The sequence below is a fragment of the Zeus faber genome (genome assembly GCF_960531495.2).
Source record: "Zeus faber genome assembly, chromosome: 13".
Lineage (NCBI taxonomy): Eukaryota > Metazoa > Chordata > Actinopteri > Zeiformes > Zeidae > Zeus > Zeus faber.
The window spans coordinates 30,891,454-30,912,992 of record NC_137198.1 but is presented as its reverse complement, the minus strand read 5'-3'; the positions used below and the strand labels follow the sequence as shown (position 1 = coordinate 30,912,992).

The 21,539-nt window shown below is 43.3% G+C and overlaps 1 protein-coding gene across 1 annotated transcript in view; it reads left to right on the top strand.

Moving 5' to 3' along the window:
- The first annotated feature begins 501 nt into the window (after positions 1-501).
- The window catches only part of metap1 (methionyl aminopeptidase 1), a 35,153-nt gene continuing 14,115 nt past the window's right edge, over positions 502-21,539 (top strand). Inside the window, exons 1-5 of the mRNA XM_080012150.1 lie at positions 502-633; positions 2,663-2,714; positions 14,543-14,649; positions 17,265-17,325; positions 21,406-21,497. Of these exons, the coding sequence (XP_079868276.1) occupies positions 520-633; positions 2,663-2,714; positions 14,543-14,649; positions 17,265-17,325; positions 21,406-21,497 (426 nt within the window). The 5' untranslated portion in view covers positions 502-519. The remainder of the gene's footprint in view (positions 634-2,662; positions 2,715-14,542; positions 14,650-17,264; positions 17,326-21,405; positions 21,498-21,539) is intronic.

Genomic DNA, 21,539 nt, shown 5'->3' with positions numbered 1-21,539 from the left:
TCGGCGGCCGCCATTTTAAAATGATGTCTCAAATAGCGATGCAAGACTCGTGTACGATTCGTTCGTGGCAAAACTATGAAATGACTCGGGTGTCACTCCAGCATGCCCGAGTGAATTTTTGAAAAGCTGAAAATGACCGAGGACTAGATTAGAGTCCAAGGCACAAAAGTGCAAGGGGCATAAGTCATATTCCATTCTGTTTTATACGTTACATACCACCAAAATGAATATTTAGACATTGACAGTTGTCTGCCTGGTAAATATTTTTGAGATTATTATGGAAACTATTTTCGAGGACCTACTGTTTGTATTCTCCCGCCTAGATGAATACATTTCACGGAATGAAAAGTGATTCTTGTGAGTTGCATTCAAGGCCTGACTCGTTCGCCGTAAGTCCCGCATCGCTCGCCCGTTGCATCAACTCAATCAAACGCACCCCAGTGTGACAGCTGCACTTTGGACATGCGCAGAACACAACTGCCTTAGCTTCTTTCGCGACTCCACCCACTAGACGAAGGCATGGCGAACATCGAGGCGAAGGAGTGTGAAACGGAGGGCTGCGGCAATGAAGCTAAACTCCAGTGTCCGACCTGTATCAAGCTCGGAATTCAAGGCTCGTACTTTTGTTCGCAGGTACTGCAAGCTCCCGAAGTTGTTGTAAGGGGAATGTGTTTCTGGGATCTCTCCCGCAGGCCGCGGGTTTCATCGCGAAGCGGCTAGTTAGTTAGCTAGCTAGCCAGATAGGTAGCGTGTCTGCCGTCGAGCATGTGTATTTTCGTGCTTCGTTGAGTAAACTCGCGCAACATACACGGCTGAGACTTTGTCAAAGGTTACTTTTCCGTGAATGCGATGTCTACTCAACGAATTAGCCGTCAGAGCTAGACTGCCGTGTCAGATTGCTAGCTTGTCATAGAATACCGGTGTTATCTGTCTCTAAAATGGCACAATCTACCAGTGACCGTCTTGTCTTGGGATGGATCGGTAATGATCAATAGTACTGTTGCCCCTTTTAATCAACGGAGAGCTTTACGAATATATGAAAACCGTATGGATGGATAACGATTATGATAGAGAACCCATTATATCAATCTATACATGCCCCCTGAATAATTTGATAAATCTGTAAAGTTTTGTCAATTAAATTGATTGGGCGTCAGGCATTAAGAACTTAAAACCTTTCAATTTCCTCCCTTGACATATATGTCAAGGGAGGAAATTGAAAGGTTCTAAGTATCCATGTGTCAATCATTTCATGGTGCCATATGCCTTGTAGAAATAACTAAAATTATCACAGCGGCATTGTATGGTGCCATATGCCTTGTAGAAATAACTAAAATTATCACAGCGGCATTGTGCCGCTGTGATAATTTTAGTGTAATGCATTTTTGTGTAATGCAATTTTAGTGTAATGCAGATTTTAATGTAATGCGTGCATGCTCGAAGTGTTGATGGAGAAGCATAAATCAGCCTGGGGGCCAGGTGACCACAGCATTTCAATCATTGGACAAAATGTCCTGCGATGAATGTGGCAAATAGCAATGAATAGCATATCAAATAATTGTGGGACTGATAAAATGTGTTGCCATGACAAATGTATACTGTTACAAATGCAGTAGGAGAAATTGATTTGCAAAAGGAGCAACTAAATAACTTAAATGCTATTTCCAGCATGACCTATTCATTTGACTGGTATCGAGGTATCTTCCAGGAAAGACCTCAGTCCACTGCCAGAGTCTCACTTTTCACCCAAAGTGCGTGTGTTCACTGGCGGTTGTCCGTTGTTTATCTACTGAAACTCTTCCTGAGTCAAATATATGCGGCACATGCACAGTTTGTGGCGCACGTGCAGTTTGAATACACATATCATATCCGGGTTAAGGTGTTTACATGCCACAATAAATTGAATGATTAAGGAGAAATCAAGGTCTGTTAATTGGGCTGTGCTCGTGGCTGTTTTGAGGAAAAACTTGATAAAGATGATTGAGGTAAGGTGTTTCCATGACTGTTGCAAAAGCAGATTATGATGGGCTTATTCAAGTGCAAGTAAATGCACTGATTAACAGGGTTTCCTATGGATTGATGTCTTGTTGTGGTTGGGGGAGACCCAAAACATTTTCTTTTGCTGTTTTTGTCACCACAACATTGTGGCATCTGGCATTTTGCATAGTGGCAGAAGCGGCCCTTTCACGTTATCCACACAAAGTATAAATTATTTGACCTTCATTTTCTCATCTTTGGAAGAGAATGTTTCGGTGTCACTTTCCATTTCCTTAGATCTACTAAGATAATATGGTAGCACTCATCTATTTTATAGTACTCATCCTCTTATTGTGTCCATACTTTGTTACTTGGGTCCTTTGTTAACCAGGAGCTCAAACTAACTAGTTGTTTGTAGGTGGGAGTGGGTGTGACCTTCAAAAATTATGTTTTGATGGCAAGGATTTTGCCATCAAAACATACTCATCAAACTTTACCAGCAGAAACAGTGTATCATATAATGTGATCAATAATATTAGAAATATTCTGTATTTCTTGGTTTCACCTACAAATTAAGGCCTCCGTTCCTTTGTGTCCAAGTTTGATGCCATGCACTTTGTCATTTGAAATTCTCTCTCGCTCTCTCTCTCTCTCTCTCTCTCTCTCTCTCTCTCTCTCTCTCTAGGAATGCTTTAAAGGAAGTTGGGTTACTCACAAGTTGCTGCACAAAAAAGCAAGTATGTATCTCTGTCCAGTTCAGCATCCAATGTGCTTTTAATCTATTGAATGCGTGTACTCACGAAAAAACATGACTTGTCTCATTGATCTCATAATTTTTCATGGCCGATTCTGATTGCCATATTTAGACAAGATACCGATTTTTTTTTTCTTTTTTTTTTTTTTTAATATTATTTTTGCGAATGACTGTCTATATATATATATATATATATATATATATATATATATATATATATATAATTTTTTTTATTTTTTTTTTGTGCTGAAAATAAATTAATTTCTGCTCTGTAAGGTGTGTGTGTGTGTGTGTGCGTGTGCGTGTGTGTGTGTGTGCAAATTTGTTGGTACGCCTACAGCTCATTGAAACAATGCTTCATTTCTCCTGAATAGTGATGAAATTAAAAGCAATTTTCTCATGTATACCTGCATGCCTTTGGTATGTCGTAGCGTAAAGCAAAGAAACTGTGAAAGAGATAAATTATTGCTAAAGAGATCAATTATATTCTAAAATTGCCTGGACAGATTTGTTGGTAGCCCTTAGAAAAGATTACAAATAATTGAATTATAGTGATATTTCAAACTATCTGTTTTCTTTTTTGGTATCACACATGTCTTACAATCTTATAATCAGTCATTCAGCCTATATTTAAATGAGAAAAGTAGTCACTGCTGTTTATCATTGTGTGCACCACACTGAACATGGACCAGAGAAAGCAAAGGAGAGAGTTGTCTGAGGAGATCAGAAAGAAAATTATAGACAAGCATGTTAAAGGCAAAGGCTACAAGATCATCTCCAAGTATCATGATGTTCCTGTGACTACGGTTGCAAATACTATTAAGAAGTTTAAGGTCCACGGGACTGTAGCCAACATACACAGTGCATCCGGAAAGTGTTCATACCCCTTCACTTTCCCTACATTTTATGTTACAGCCTTATTCAAATGGATTAATTCATTTTTTTCTCATCAATCGACACACAATAACCCATAATAACAAAGCAAAAAAGTTTTTTTGTTTTTTTTTAATTTTTGCAAATTTATTAAAAATAAGAAACTGAAATATCACATGTACATACACTACTCACAAAAGTTAGGGATTTTCGGCTTTCGGGTGAAATTTCAGGATGAACCTAAAATGCACTATAACCTTTACAGGTGAACATAATTTGACCTTCTCTAAACTTTTGAATGCACATGTCCAACTGTTCAATGTTTCAGTACTTTTTGCACAACTTGCTGTTCTCTAACAAGGAGCTGAACGGCAAAATTCACAACAGGTGTTTGATCCATGAATCGACCAATACATTTCCTGGTTCAATTAGAATTGGTATTTAAACAGTCCTCTCATGCTGTTCTCATTTGGACATCATGCGACCAAGACGACACCTAACAACTGATCAACAGTACCTCGCCATTGCGAGGCTTCAAACTGGATGTTCTCATAGGGAAGTGGCCACTGAGCTTAGAGTGTCACAGAGTGTCATCAGCAGGTTGCAACAGAGATACAGAGAGACAGAAAGAGTCACAGAAAGGCATAGAAGAGGACGTCCTTTGGCCACATCCCACACTGATGAGCGCTTCATTGTGAACAGTGCCCTGCGGAACCGGATGATGAATGCCACTCAACTCCAGGCACATTAAAGGGAGGTGAGAGGCCCCCAAGTGTCACGTCAGACCATTCAAAACCGTTTCCATCAGCGTGGTCTGCGTGCTAGACGACCTGCAAGGGTACCTGACCACCCACCAGGCACAGGCATCATTTTCTTGCACGGGCTAGGGAGCATTTAGGGTGGATGAGGGACCAGTGGGCCTCAGTGCTGTTCTCTAATGAAAGTCGATTCACGTTGAGCGGAAATGATGGCCGCCAACGATGTTGGAGATGTCAAGGAGAGCTCTATGCAACAGCCACTGTTGTCACCAGACGAGCCTTTGGTGGTGGTGGTGGTGGTGTTACAGTGTGGGCAGGTGTGTCTAGTCAATACAGAACTGCCCTACACTTTGTGAATGGTACAGTCACAAGTCCATACTCCCTGAATAACATCATTAATCCAGTCATTGTGCCCCTGCATGAACAACACTTCTTCATGGACGACAATGCTCCAGCTCATCGAGGTCGCATCATTAGGGAACGGCTGCTTGAGACTAGGGTACCTAAAATGGAGTGGCCTGCACTTTCTCCAAACCTGAATCCCACAGAAAACCTATGGGATCAGCTGAGTCGCCGTGTAGAGGCTCGTATCTCTGTACCCCAGAACCTCAATGACCTAAGGGCCGCCCTTCAAGAAGAGTGAAACCAAGATTAAACTCTTTGGCCTGAATGCCAAGCGTCACATCTGGAGGAAACCAGGCATCTCATCACCTGGCTAATACCATCCCTACAGTGAAGCATGGTGGTGGCAGCATCATGCTGTGGGGATGTTTTTCAGTGGCAGGAACTGGGAGACTAGTCAGAATCAAGGGAAAGATGAACGGAGCAAAGTACAGAGCGCTCAGGACCTCAGACTGGGGCGAAGGTTTACCTTCCAACAGGACAACGACCCTAAGCACACAGCCAAGACAAAGTAGGTGTCTTCGGGACAAGTCTGTGAATGTCCTTGAGTAGCCCAGCCAGAGCCCAGACTTGAACCCGATTGAACATCTCTTGAAATACCTGAAAATAGCTGTGCAGCGACGCTCCCCATCTAACCTGGCAGAGCTTTAGAGGATCAGCAGAGAAGAATGGAAGAAACTCCCCAAATACAGGTGTGCCAAGCTTGTAGCATCATTCCAGAGATGACTGGAGGCTGTCATCGCTGTCAAAGGTGCTTCAACAAAGTACTGAGTAAAGGGTGTGAATACATACAGTGGGGCAAAAAAGTATTTAGTCAGCCACCAATTGTGCAAGTTCTCCCACTTAAAAAGATGAGAGGCCTGTAATTTTCATCATAGGTACACTTCGACGATGAGGGACAGAATGGGGGGGAAAGAATCCAGGAAATCACATTGTAGGATTTTTAATGAATTAATTGGTAAATTCCTCGGTAAAATAAGTATTTGGTCACCTACAAATAAGCAAGATTTCTGGCTTTCACAGACCTGTAACTTTTTCTTTAAGAGGCTCCTCTGTCCTCCATTCGTTACCTGTATTAATGGCACCTGTTTGAACCCGTTATCAGTATAAAAGACACCTGTCCACAACCTCAAACAATCACACTCCAAACTCCACTATGGCCAAGACCAAAGAGCTGTCAAAGGACACCAGAAACAAAATTGTAGACCTGCACCAGGCTGGGAAGACTGAATCTGCAATAGGTAAGCAGGTTGTTGTGAAGAAATCAACTGTGGGAGCAATTATTAGAAAATGGAAGACGTACAAGACCAGTGATAATCTCCCTCGATCTGGGGCTCCACGCAAGATCTCACCCCGTGGGGTCAAAATTATCACAAGAACGGTGAGCAAACATCCCAGAACCACACGGGGGGACCTGGTGAATGACCTGCAGAGAGCTGGGACCAAAGTAACAAAGGCTACCATCAGTAACACACTACGCCGCCAGGGACTCCAACCCTGCAGTGCCAGACGTGTCCCCCTGCTTAAGTAAAAACTCAACTTGTCGTGTTTGGAGGAGAAAGAAAGCTGAGTTGCATCCAAAGAACACCATACCTACTGTGAACCATGGGGGTGGAAACATCATGCTTTGGGGCTGTTTTTCTGCAAAGGGACCAGGACGACTGATCCGTGTAAAGGAAAGAATGAATGGGGCCATGTATCATGAGATTTTGAGTGAAAACCTCCTTCCATCAGCAAAGGCATTGAAGATGAAATGTGGCTGGGTCTTTCAGCATGACAATGATCCCAAACACACCGCCCGGGCAACGAAGGAGTGGCTTCGTAAGAAGCATTTCAAGGTCCTGGAGTGGCCTAGCCAGTCTCCAGATCTCAACCCCATAGAAAATCTTTGGAGGGAGTTGAAAGTCCGTGTTGCCCAGCGACAGCCCCAAAACATCACTGCTCTAGAGGAGATCTGCATGGAGGAATGGGCCAAAATACCAGCAACAGTGTGTGAAAACCTTGTGAAGACTTACAGAAAACGTTTGACCTCGGTCATTGCTAACAAAGGGTATATAACAAAGTATTGAGATTAACTTTTGTTATTGACCAAATACTTATTTTCCACCATAATTTGCAAATAAATTCTTTAAAAATCAGACAGTGTGATTTTCTGGATTTTTTTTCTCATTTTGTCTCTCATAGTTGAGGTATATCTATGATGAAAATAACAGGCCTCTCTCATCTTTTTATGTGGGAGAACTTGCACAATTGGTGGCTGACTAAATACTTTTTTGCCCCACTGTATGTAAATGCAATATTTAGGTTTTTTATTTCTAATATATTTGCAATAATTTATTTTTCGCTTTGTCATTATGTGGTATTGTGTGTATATTGATGAGGGGGAAAAAAGGAATTTAAACCATTCTGGAATAAGGCTGTAACATAAAGTGTGTGTGTGTGTGTGTGTGTGTGTGTGTGTGTGTGAGCCCGCGAGCGCTGTATATATGCAGGGGTGCACATAACCTTTTTGGTCATCTTCTCAGGGGAGAACCTGGGGTTGTTCAATTCAAATTGAAATTTAATAAAAGCAGTACAACAAAATGTCTGTCCTTTAATGCCCCATAGTATGTAGCTTTCTAAATAAATGACTGCTCGTTCAGCTCTGAAAAGTAAATGAAATGACTGCTTTTCAAACACTGAAAACCAAATGAAATGACAGCTTTTTAAGCACTGACAAGTTACTGCTATTTAAAAGCACTAAAGTTCTGTTATCCTACAGGATGTTATCATCACTCCCCTCCTGACTGTCTTTCTCTATTTCAAAAACAGAAAAAGGTGCAGATGTACTAGGCCTGCTCCCTTTTCCCTGGTTCAGTCTGCGATTAACTGTTTGCATCCACAAGTCAACAGCTGGCTTTGCTCAAAGGTCTCTGTTCTGAAATTAGACAACACGATGTGCATTTGAGATGAGAGGTGAGAGTCTGACAGGCAGGATCTGTACTTGTTTTTTTATTATATTGAGATGTAAAAATCCAGCCACTCGGGTGCACAAGCCAGTGTATCATCAGCTCCGGTCCCAAGCCCAGGTGAATAGAGAGGGTTGCATCAGGAAGGGCATCTGGCGTAAAAACCATGCCAAATCAAACATGCGGACAACAAATCTGACTTCCATACCGGATCGGTCAAGAACCGGGTTAACGACCGCCACTGGTGCCACAAGTAAGCCAACAGGTGGAAATTGTGCTACCGTGGGCCGAAGAAAGAAAAGAGGGGGAAGGCGTGTCCGGAGACAGCAGGAGCGCAAGAAAGGTAGGAGAGTAGAGTTGAAAGTAGGAACTTTGAACTTTGGCGCTATGAAGGGTAAAGAGAGAGCTGGCTGACATGATGGAGAGAAGGAAGGTAGATGTACTATGTGTACAAGAGACCAGGTGGAAGAAAAGTAAGGCCAGGAGTATCTGAGCCGGGTACAAACTGTTCTACCATGGATTGGATGGCGGGAAAAATGGGGTACGGATAGTCTTGAAGGAAGAATATGGCAAGTGTTTTGGAGGTGATGAGTGTCGGACAGAATGATGAGCATGAATCTGGAAATTAATGGGGTGATAATGAATGTGGTCAGTGCATATGCTCCCCAAGTTGGGTGTGAGAAGAGAAAGAAGAATTCTTTAGTGAGTTGGATGTAGTGGTGGAGAGGAGTGGTGGTGTCCCCAAGGCAGGGAGAGTGGTTGTTGGAGCAGATCTCAATGGGCATGTTGGCGAAGGGATCAGAGACAGGTGACAAGAAGGTGATGGGTAGGTATGGTGTCAAGGAGAGGAATGTGGAAGGACAGATGGTGGTGGATTTTGCCATAAGGATGGAATTGGCTGTTGTGAATATGTATTTCAAGAAGAGGGAGGAACACAGGGTGACATACAAGAGTGGAGGAAGGTGCACACAGGTGGACTACATCTTATGCAGGAGGTGCAATCTGAAAGAGATTATTGACTGGAAAGTGGTGGCAGGGAAGTGTGTTGCCAGGCAGCATCGGATGGCAATTTACGGAAGAGGTAAGGCAGGCAATAGGTGGGAATGAACGGTTGCTAGATGGCTGGGAAACAACTGCAGAAGTGAGGCAGACGGCCAAGAAGGTACTCAGTGTATCATGCAGGAAGAGGAAGGAAGACAAGGACTCTTGGTGGTGGAATGAGGAAGTACAGGAGAGCATAGAGCAGTAGAGGTTGGCGAAGAAGAAATGGGATGGTCAGAAAGATGAAGAAAGTAAACAGGAATACAAGCTGATGCGGCGCAAGAGAAGAGAGAAGTGGCAAAGGAAAAGGCATACGACGAGTTGTATGAGAGGTTCAAGATTCAAGATTCAAGATTTTTATTTGTCACATACATATACATACTTCCATACATATATGCAGTGAAATGTAATGCAACGCACCCGGTGATAACACACAATAAGTCCTAGGAAAAAGTACAAAAATAAAATAAAATAAAAAGTAGAAAATTACTTTCTAATAGACCGACTAACTGACTCCTAAAACGTAATACAGTAAGTGGAATACTTATAGAATACGATAAAAAATAAATAGAATAAAATACAATAAAAAATAAATTGAAATAAAATGGAATAGCTAGAAGGAATATGCCTATGTATATACAGATATGTGCATTTAAAGTGGCATGTGAATTAAAGTGGCATGTGAATGTGAATAGTGTGAGGTAGTGTTTGGGATAATACAGCACAGTATACAACAGTACGGCGCAGCAATACGGCATCACGAACAACCCTGAACAGTGATACAGTATGCGGTACAGTATGCTACATACAGTACAGTAGGTAGTGGAGCCTAGTGCATAGCTCAGTTAGGGCCCCTGGTGAGGTCAGCGTTGACAGTTCTGATGGCTTGAGGGAAGAAACTCCGTCTCAGTCTCTCTGTTCTCGCTGCGTGACTGCGGAGGCGCTTGCCTGACCGCAGCAGCTGAAACAGTCCGTTGTTGGGGTGATGAGGATCCTTCATGATCCTACGGGCTCTGCTACTACACCTCCTGGTGTATAACTCCTGCAAGGGGGGGAGGGTAGTTCCAGTGGTACGTTCAGCTGAACGCACCACCCTCTGCAGGGCCCGCCTGTCCTGAGCAGTACAGTTCCCAAACCAGGCAGTGATGTTGCCTGTCAGGATGCTCTCCACTGCTCCAGAGTAGAAGGACTTGAGGATCCTCACCGAGACCCGGAATTTCCTCAGCTGCCTGAGGTGGTAGAGACGCTGCCTCGCCTTTTTCACCAGAGTGTCTGTGTGAACAGTCCATGTTAAGTCCTCTGTGATGTGGACTCCCAGATATCTGAAGCTGCTCACCCTATCGACAGAAGTCCCATTAATCCACAAGGGCGCGTGCGTCCTCGATTGTGATCCACGCCTAAAGTCCACAATCAGCTCCTTGGTTTTGCTGACGTTCAGGTGTAGGCTGTTGTCCTGGCACCAGAGTGACAGGTCAGCCACCTCCTCGCGGTAGGCCTTCTCATCGCAGTCGGTGATCAGGCCCACGACCACGGTGTCGTCAGCAAACTTGATGATGGTGTTGGAGCTGGACCTGGCCACACAGTCATGTGTGTACAGGGAGTACAGTAGGGGGCTGAGGACGCAGCCCTGGGGGGATCCTGTATTCAGGGTGAGGGAGCTTGACATGTACTTCCCCACCTTGACCACCTGGGGGCGGCCTGTGAGGAAGTCCAGGATCCAGGTGCACAGCGGAGCATTCAATCCTAGCTCCAACAACTTGACAGCCAGTCTGGTGGGAACTATGGTGTTGAAAGCTCAACTATAATCAATGAACAGCATTCTCACATAGGCCCCCTTCTGGCCATCCAGGTGCGTGAGCGTGGTGTGCAGTTCCTGGGAGACCGCGTCATCCGTGGATCTGTTCTGCCGGTACGCGAACTGCAACGGGTCCAAGGTGCGGGGGAGGGAGGCGCAGATGTAATCCTTAATCAGCCTCTCGAAACACTTCATGACCACCGAGGTGAGGGCCACCGGACGGTAGTCGTTCAGGCAGGTTGGAGAGGCGATCTTCGGGACAGGAACGACGGTGGACCTCTTGAAACAGGATGGGACCACTGATTCAGCCAGGGAGATGTTGAATATTGTGGTGAACACCGGAGCTAGCTGGTTAGCACAGGTCTTCAGTACTCGCCCAGATATGCCATCTGGGCCCGCAGCTTTCCTGGTGTTCACCCGCATCAAAGCCCTCCTGACCTCGTGCACGGACACTGAGAGTGCGCGCTCGTCCCCAGCGGTGTATCTCCAATTAGCCGGCGAGCTAGCGGTGTTGCTGCCAGACTCGAACCGCGCATAAAAGGAGTTCAGTTGGTTGGCCAGGGAGGCGTCCACACTCGTGGCTGGGGAGGAGCTGCTCTTGTAGTTAGTTATTGTTCGCAGCCCCTCCCACAAGCGTCTGGTGTCCTGTTGCTCCATCTGCAGCTCCACGGTGTCTCTGTACGTCCATTTGGCGTCCCTCACCGCCCTCCGCAGATTGTACGACGCCGCTTTGTAGTTGTCCATGTTACCAGATACAAGTCCGTCGTTGTAAGCGGCCGTGCGCGCATTCAGAGCGCAGCGGATGGATTTATCAACCCATGGTTTCTGGTTTTGAAATATCCGAACTTTCACCGTGGGAACGATTTCATCCGCGAGCGTAGCCACAAAACTCACTACAACCTCCGTAAACTCGCTGACGTCACTTGAACTTGCTTGGAACATGTCCCAGTCTACGTCAGTCAGAGCGTCCTGAAGCGCAGCCTCTGATTGGTCCGTCCACCGCTTTACTTCCCTCGTCATCACCAGATCCCGCGCGATCAGAGGCCTGTAAACAGGAAGCAGCGAGATCGCGGCGTGATCTGATTTCCCGAAAGCAGGAAGCGACACGGGCTTGTATCCGTTCTTGTAAGGAGTGTAACAATGGTATAGAGTTCTGTCTCCCCTGGTGGCACACGTGATGTGTTGGTGGAAATTCGGCAGAACTTTTTTAAGGTTGGCCCTGTTAAAGTCCCCAGTCACCACCACAGCCGCGTCGGGATGTCTGTTCTGAAATCCGCACAACACATCGTACAGAACCGACAGAGCTGCGTCGGTGTCCGCTTGCGGTGGGATATAAACGGCTGTAATGATGACCGTGCTGAATTCCCGGGGGAGATAAAATGGACGGCATAGTATGGTCAGCTGTTCCAGGTTCGGCGAGCAGGAGTGGGAGAGGAATTTGGTGTTGTTGGCGTTACACCAGCGGTTGTTTACCATTAGGCAGACGCCTCCACCTTTGGATTTCCCCGACTCTCCCGTTCTGTCGCCACGGAACACGGAGAAGGCCTCGGCTGGACGTATGGCTTCATCCGGCACCAGTGGGGTCAGCCATGTTTCCGTCAGGCAGAGGACGCAACAGTTCCTCGTGTCACGCTGGAATTGAATCCTCGCTCGAAGTTCATCCATCTTGTTCTCCAGGGACTGGAGGTTAACAAGAAGGATGCTTGGCAGAGGTGGACGGTAAGGTTGCGTCCTCATTCTGACCCGAATGCCGCCTCGTTTACCTCGGTGCTTCCTCCGTGGGCCGGCTCGTGGAACAGCGACTCCATTTTTGTTGTTGTAGTTGTTGTTGCGAGTGTTCCCGCGTAGGATTTCCGCCGGCCACTCTGCTCCCACGGATAAAAAGTCCCAAAGTTGTTCGTTTAGGGAAATTTTTATATCCATGAGTGCATCGTGGCCGTATGAGTTAATTGTTGATGTTTTCCTGGCGAACATTGTGATTAAAAAAAGGAAAAAAATACTAAAGAGTAAGAAAGTAACCGGAGCGCCGGCGCAGGCGACCGCTAGGGGCGCCACCTTGGACAGTAAGGAAGGAGAAAAGGACTTGTACCGATTGGCAAGACAATGGGACCAAGCTGGGAAGGATGTACAGCAGGTTAGGGTGATGAAGGATAATGATGTGAATGTGCGGACTAGTGAGGAGAGTGTGTTGAGGAGGTGGAAGGAGTACTCTGAGGAGTTGGTAAATGAAGAAAATGAGAGGGAGAGAAGAGTGGATGATTTTGGGATAGTGGATCAAGAAGTGCAGCAAATAAGCAAGGATGAGGTGAGAACAGCAATAAAGAAGATGAACAGTGGAATGGCAGTTGGCCCAGATGACATACTTGGGGAAGCATGGAAATGTTTAGGTGAGATGGCAGTGGTGTTCTTAAGGAGACTGTTTAACACCTTTCTGGAAAGGGAGAGGATGGCGGAGGAGTGGAGAAAAAGCGTACCGGTACCCATCTTCAAAACTAAGGGGGACGTACAGAGCTGTATTAACTACAGGGGAATAAAGTTGATCAGCCACAGTATGAAGCTATGGGAAAGGGTAGTGGGAGAGGTGGGGATCAACGAGCAGCAGTCTGGTTTCATGCCAGGAAAGAGTACCACAGATGCAATGTTTACTTTTAGAATGCTGATGGAAAATTACAGGGATGGCAAGAGGGAGTTGCACTGCATCATGTGGATTTAGAGAAAGCATATCATAGGGGTACCGAGAGAGGAAGGATGTGTGTATTGCATGAGGAAGTCGGCGGTGGCAGAGAAGTACATAAGAGTGGTCCCAGGAAGAGTGGGCCCAGGATTCAGTGGAGAAGAGTGTCCGGAGTGATCTGTGACAGAAGGTTTCCAGCAAGAGTGAAGGGGAATTACAGGACGGTAGTGAGACCAGCTATGTTGTACGGTTTAGAGGCGGTGGCACTGACAAAAAGGCAGGTGGCTGAACTGGAGGTGGCAGAGTTGGGGATGTTGAGATTTTCATTGGGAGTGACAAGGATGGACAGGATTAAGAATGAGTACATGAGAGGGACAGCTCAGGTTGGACAGTTTGCTGAAAATGTGAGAGAGGTGCGATTGAGATGGTTTAGACACGTGTGTAGGAGAGATGAGTTACATTGGGAGAAGGATGCTGAGGATGGAGCTGCCAGGCAAGAGGAAAAGAGGAAGGCCAAAGAAGGTTGATGGATCTGGTGAGGGAGGACATGCAGGTGGTTGGTGTAGGGAGGAAGATGCGCAGAACAGAAGGTATTGGAGGCAGATGATCCACTGTGGCAACCCCTAACGGGAGCAGCCGAAAGAAGAATTGAATGAAACAGAAATCTCAGAATAAGCAAGCTCGTGCTTTACGAAAGTGGGAACAAAGTTTTAAATGATATCTTAATCTAATGTCAGTGAAGATTCAGCAACTGGGTTGATTATTTCTCGCCTCAAATTTGGTTAGAAACAAATTTTAGTGGGCTGGAAAGGTGAAATTAGTGAAAGAACACTACACGGAAACCCCACTGGATGACGTCTCAGCCGTGTCACCAGTAACAGGTTCTCTGGGAGCTCCCCCAGGTCCTTGTGCCCCTCGGGGAGTCCTCTCTCGTGTGTGTGTGTGTGTGTGTGTGTGTGTGTGTGTGTGTGTGTGTGTGTGTGTGAAAAGAGCCTGCTCTTATGGCATTTCTGTTATCTTTGAAATTGTATGAAATATTTTCTTTATTTATTCCACGACAAAAAAATATTATTTATAATGATTTGATTAGATTGTGACTGGACTCAAAGTTATTCGTTGAGGCGTGTTTTTCTTTACAAATAAAGAGTTTTTCAATTGCTAACCGTCGGGGCGTGGGTGAAAAAAATGTGTGTGTATTTGATGGCTTTGGCAAAGAGAGTAGATGGACACTTTTTTTTTTTTTTTTTGAGCCAAGCACTCTATCACATAAATTGGTGGTCACCCTGTAACGGAACTGTACTATGCTTTATTTTCTATCAGAGGAGAAGAGTGAGAGTGAACCCAAGAACTGCGCAGAAAAGGACATTAACACAGACCCCTGGCCTGGCTACCGCTATACAGGAAAGCTACACCCTTACTACCCACTCGTAAGCACCTATTGGCTCAAAGAAATGTCTTATTTCACCTTGTATGCAATGACTGATACTGTTCATGCCTATCACTTTTGAACTTAGAAGTTCTTTGATGCAACAAATTTGTAAGATCGCTCTCTTTTCTTTCCGTCTGATCCGACAAGCGGAGAGTGTTCGGATGTACTTACAGCTTCATGGTTTTTCTCACAGCGAGGTTAAATGCAGGATACACCGATCAGCCACAACATTAAAACCACCTGCCTAATATTGTGTAGGTCCCCCTCGTGCCTCTAAATCAGCTCTGATCCGTGGAGGCGTCGACTCCACAAGACCTCTAAAGGTTTCCTGTGGTATCTGGCACTGAGACGTTAGCAGCAGTTCCTTTAAGTCATGAAAGTTGCGAGGTAGGGCCCCTATGGATCACACAGATGTGGGATGTGCTGTGTCAAACCATTCCTGAACAATTTTTGCAGTGTGGAAAGGAGCATTATCCTGCTGAAGGAGACTGCCATCAGGGAATACCATTGCCACGAAGGGGTGTACTTGGTCTGCAACAATGTTTAGGTAGGTGGTAGGGATGTTAATAATTTACCGTTAACCGACAATAAGACAAATTAATTCTATCACTTAAACAGTTAAAAAATATATATGAATAAAAAAATATATATTTTGCGTTGCGAAAGAAAAATAGTGACAGTCCATTAAACATCTGGGGGATTTCTTTTGTTGGTGTCGCTTTATTATTAATTATTTATAGGGCTGTAGCCCACTTAGAATTTTGTCATTCAAATACGATTTAGGTGTTCGATGCGAATATCCAATGCGGGGGTCATATAGGAACGAATAAAACAACTAAAACAGTGTAAACAACTAAAAACACACTGTTTTTAGTTGGAGGAATGTCTCCAAATATGGAAATTGATTTGATTTCTCTTATTTATAATTTGTAAAGTCCAAAAAAAAAAAATTTCAATTAATTTAAAGTAATTCATTTTGGAGAGGACTGTGCCCTAATATTTTAATATTGTCAGATAGTGGTTAATGATCGGTTAACGAGGGTCGGCTATCGGTTAGAAAAAAAATTCTCAATTAGCATCCCTAGTAGGTTGGATACCTACTGCTTAAAAAGTTAAAGTAACATCCACATCAATGCCAGATGAGAAGGTTTCCCAGCAGAACATTGCCCAGACCATCACATTGCCTCTGCCAGCTTGCCTTCTTTCCATATTGCCACCTGTTCCCCAGGTAAATGCACATGGCCATCAACATGATGTAAAAGAAAACGTGATTTATTAGACCAGGCCACCTTCTTCCATTCCTCCATGGCCCAGTTCTGACGCTCACGTGCCCATTGTCGTTGATTTTTGCCCGTTTTTGCCGTTTTGGAGATGCTCTGACCCAGGCATCTAGCCATCACAATTTGGCCTTGTAAAAGTCTGACTGACTATTCACTTGCTGCCCAATATATCCCACCCCTTGACAGGTGCCATTGGAACAAGATGATAATGTTGTTCACTTCACCTGTGAGTGGTTTTAATGTTGTCGCTGATCGTTGTATTTCCCAAAACCAGCAGTGAGATATTCAACCAAATGCTCAAGTTATGGGTTTCCCTGAAGATGCTGTACAGGGCTCAACAGTAACGGTTGCCCTCGGCAACCAGATCGTGTCAATTGGTAACCATTTTGTGGCCTCTGCTTGCCCCCTTTGGCATCGACTTTGCGGCGACCCATGTTGGGTTTTTTATTTTTATTATAAGTATATTTCAGACCTTTTCAGTTCTTATACTTGTAGACTTAATAATGAGCATTGCTCAGACCTCATCCAGTGGAGAGCTACTTTTAAATGGAAAGATGCAATTTGGAATTTGCCAATGTCGTTAACAATGGGGGTACACACAGGTGTCTCACCCACATATACATGTGGGTGAGACACAGGCCAAGTGTGACCAGAGGCCTGCCGTGCCCCCAAGCCCCCCCCCCCCCCCCCCCCAAGATTCAAGTTCCGTAAAGAATTAGATAAGACACAAACTACGAAGAACATGGCTCTCCATGCGCCTCGATTGCGGAGAGCCGTGCCCCGTTCATATTCGCATTGAACAGCCGAATCTGATTAGACTGACAAAATTCTGAATCAGTCACAGCTATAGAAATAATTTATACTACCAAACACACGCACAAGAAATCCCCCATTTGTTCAATGGACTCCCCCTCGTGTGTGGCACGCTCAACTTAAGTGACGAGCGAGTAACTGAAAAGCTTTGTTTCTCCAGAAGCCCTTGAACATAACATGGAAGACAGTCAGTGACGAAAACTTAGCAATGATTATAGTTTTTGTATTTCATATCCTCCTGTTACTTTCGCCAGTAAAATTGAATAATAATTATATTGGTGATGATGGTAATGAGCTCAATATCGCCGTGATGTCACGTGGTAATGCGGTTATCGTCACAGCTTTATCAAAGTAATAATTTATAGATGAATCGATTACCGAAATAGTTATTGCTTGCAGCCCTCGTCACAATTTTATAAACAGTGGCTTGACTCACCTGTTGTCATTTGAATGTTGTGATATATATATATATGAGCTCCACCTGACCCTATTGTTTTCTCCTATTTTTCACTTGAGGTAGACTCCTGTGAGGCATGTGCCAAGCGACATCCAGAGACCAGACTATGCCGATCACCCAAGGGGTAATTGCCGTTCCTTTCCAAGAGTACACTTTTTGAGCACAGTTGGTCGGGAATCTCTTTCAGAAGCTTAGTGATCAGAAATCTTAAAGAGATCAAATCACATTGTGGTACTCCTTTCTTTCCTGCTTGTGCAAATGAGTTCCAGGTCTTTTCCACGATAATGTGTATTTTGTGGTTATTCTATTATTAAAGTATCCATAGAAGAAAACACCAATCCCTTCCTTTGGCCCATGTCACTATTTTGTAACATTTTTGTCACTCTGGACAACTTCACTCAGATTCATAAGCCATGTTTCCACCCAAAGTACAGGTACTAGTCACTTAACAACCTACCTATTTAACGACCGTTCGCACATACGACCAGCTCTCCGGCCAGCCGGTATTGTCTCAGTCTGTCTTGTTCCAGCAGTCTGTCCGTATTCACTGCACTAGCATTCACAATCACCACGCCTCTTTACCGTGAAATAACACGGCTCCTCGCTTATCGACCAATTCGCTTAACGACCTGGTTCTAGGAACGCAACTCTGTCGTTAAGTGAGGAGTACCTGTACCTGGAACTTTTAGTCCCAGGAACCTTTTCTAGGAATTAAAATGTTCCTTCAGCCCGTTGTCTGTGTTTTCAGCATGGGCTATACAACAAACTGCTTCACTCCAGTCAAGGAGATGGCGGTAATGCAGAAGAATGTACAAGAAGAATAAAATGGATAGAGACAAACAAAGTCATAAAGATGAATATAAATTTTGTTGTCTTTGTCCATTTTATTCTTCTGTCCTTGTATTTACTGTAAAAAAAAAAATCACTTTCACATTTAAGAGTTTGAAACATATTAAAAAAACAGGAGATCCCACACTGTAAATTGAACCTGGGTCTACTGTGTAGAAGAGAAAAACCGTGCTCGCTACACTCACACTACACTATACACGCCACATATCAGTTAGTGTGTTCATACGTGTATGTATGTGTGTGTATATATATATATATATATATATATATATATAATCAGTAGGTTTTCTTTGTTTTCTGTTTTTTATTATCAAAACGGAAAATGACCGTTTTTTGTAATGCATTTCAGAGTTGATTGTTGTTTAACACGATGACTAAAATATAACTAAATATTGACAAAATATTGACGTGTTTTCCTTAGTTCCCATGCCTGCATATTTACTTTCAGTTACAGTTTGTAAGTCAAGCATAAATCAAGCATACCCACACCAAAGACTATGGACAGTGAGGGAGGGCTATTTCTGTCTCAGATCACAAAACCAGCCTAAAGTCTCAAGTTACTAGGCAACTGCTCATGCTCATCCAGAAACAATCCTGTTGATATTATTAATGGTATTATTAATAGAGAAGTTGTACCTCACTCGAATTCATTTATGCATCCCAGCCTTTTGCTAATGACAGGCCACATAATATTTTCAACCTACATGTATTTAACATTTAAAGTTGATGTAATTGGGGCTAACTACTCAGTCAGGACCACCACATCAGTGCCCTCTTAGCAATTACATTGTTGTTCCCTTACAAGTCAGCAGTGTAAGATGGCTTATGTGCAAATGCTTTGCTATATTCCCTGTGGAACAGCTAGTTCCCTAAAGCATAACAAAATGCTGCAGAAGTGGTTGTGGAGTTATCATTTATTGAGAATTAACGTAAATCAAAAAAATATTTATCATACAATTTATTTTTAAATGCATCTATATTCGCAACAATTGTCAGCTACAACTAGGGGCAACACAACCCCAAGCCCCTAAAATGAAATTGCACACCACCCACAAGCTTTTACTTTTCAGTGTCTACATTCAACCAGGGCTCCTGCTAGGATTTCAAATAGCCAACCAAAGAGTGGAAGGATTATTTTTCCAACAAATAATAAAAACAACGGCCATATCTGTTTTCAGTGCTTGTGCGATGGGCACGTGCATGCATAGTTGTCAGTTGAATTTAGTTATGAATTCCTGGATTCCCTGGATACACTGCATATTGCTCCTTGAGTGGAGGATGTAAGAGTTGCTTGAAAGGCTAGGGTATATTTTGAAAAACGTGTGGAGTTGGCTGTGGAAAGCGACAGTTGTGAAAAGACTTCCAAAATAGTTTACTGCAAAATACCTAAAGCTGAACTTGCATGACACAATGTAATGTCACTGATGTCTGAGTACCTAAAGCCAAAGGCATATTACAGTACTCGCAGACACACAATACAATTATAAGATTGCCAAGTTGACATGGAGGTAGGCAAGCAATCTTGAGTTACTATGGCTGGTTGAATATCACGAGGCAAAGTAGAGAAAATTCCTCAGGGTTTTTAAGAAGAGAAAAAAAAAAAAAAAAAGGGAAAAATGTTATGATGAACTTCCAGTCAAAACACAACACCCTCTCCTGGACGGTAGCCTGTATTCCGCAACACTTAAGGAGTTCAGCTGAGTTATAACTTGTTAAATAAATATTATTATATTACTATTAATTATCTTGTCAAAATTATTCAGCCCTATACGTTGATTTGATAAGGCAACAGAAGCTTTAGCTTCATTGTTAGATTTATTCTTTATAGCAGGTTTGCACTCAAATGAGGAACTTTGTATAAATCTCATACAGATGATACATGGGGGATACAGGGGGGGGTGGTAGCTCAGGCGGTAGAGCTGGTGGTCTAGTGATCTAAAGGTTGCTGGTTGGATCCCAGGCTCCTCCTGCTAGCATGCTGTAGTGTCCTTGAGCAAGACACTTAACCCCTAATTGCTCCTGATGGCTGCGTCCGTCGGTGTTTGAACAATTGTAAGTCGCTTTGGATAAAAGCGTCTGCTAAATGACTAAATGTAAATGTAATGTAATGTACATGAGGCAATTTTTTAAGGAAATAGTTTAAATCAATAAACAATGTCTGATTAATATCTAGCTTTATCTGATTTGAGAGCAAACATTTCATTTGGGAAAGGATGCTTTTCAACAAATTTGAGGGGATCCTTCAGACATGACATTAAAATGCGTCCTGGGTGATCTGATCTTCCACTTGATACAGGTGGAAGCTCCCAAAATACAGAAAATGTGAACGCACCGAAGAAAAATTGAGGGCTCATTGAGATTCATCTGAGCAAATTTTGCTTGTGTCCTTGGCAACACAAAAAATAAATCCCAAATGCAATTTATTGCAACTTGTTTTGCTTAAAATGAAACGGTCTAAAATGTTGTGGATCAAATCAAGTCTCTCATTTGTTGTCAATGACTTACTAATATATATATATATATATATATATATATATATATATATTTTTTTTTTTTTTTTTTATTATTATTATTTTTTTATTATTATTATTATTTATTTTTATTTTTTTTCTATTTTTAACTGCTTCATCCATTATTGGTTTATTTTGGGGCCTTTTTTTGTGAAGCCCACAGCAGGTTATGGGTAAACTACTCGCACAGCAGGTTATGGGTAAACTACTGGACACTAATGCTACCACTCTACACACATACCTAATGTCCCGAATCTTCCACTGTGAAATAATTCATCATGCTCCAGAGGTTTCTGGCTATGTTTAATGTTACTCAAAGGCCATCTCCAGTGTTATTTGCATTCTTGGGCTATTCAAACTTGTATATCATTACTCCCCACTGCTGTGCATCGATTACACACTAACCACCACAAGCCTTTGACAAATAAGACTTGTAACATTTTTACATCAGTTAAGGCTGTACTGACTCCGTCATTCATCACGAGTACTGTACCGTCCGTGCTGTACTTGGCTCAAGGTGACCTTTAATATTTTTTTATTTGCAAGTGAAAGTTATACAAAATCATCATCGTGGTAATCCCACAAGAGGCAAATTGGACATGCTTTGATATTCTAAAGTGAAAATTGTGGCAACTTTTGTAGAAAGTTTTCCACAAAGCCTTGTAATGTAATATGATTTGTAGATAGTGACACAACCCCTTTGATGGGGAAAAATCAAATGTTAATCCAGCTGTGATTGTTAAAAGTTACTTGATATGAGGTACAGAGGTTAAATTAGCTGCTGAATGTGCAAATCTGCATTGAAACAGTGCTCCTATAAATTAATGGTTGTTGTCTTTCAACAGGGATATCTGAGTCTGAGCAGTCTCTGAAGGGGACATCACAGATAAAGATTCTATGTCCGGAAGACATCGAAGGCATGAGAGTCGTGTGCAAGGTAACCAAAATCTCCTTTTGTGCTGGACTTGTTTGTCCCTTG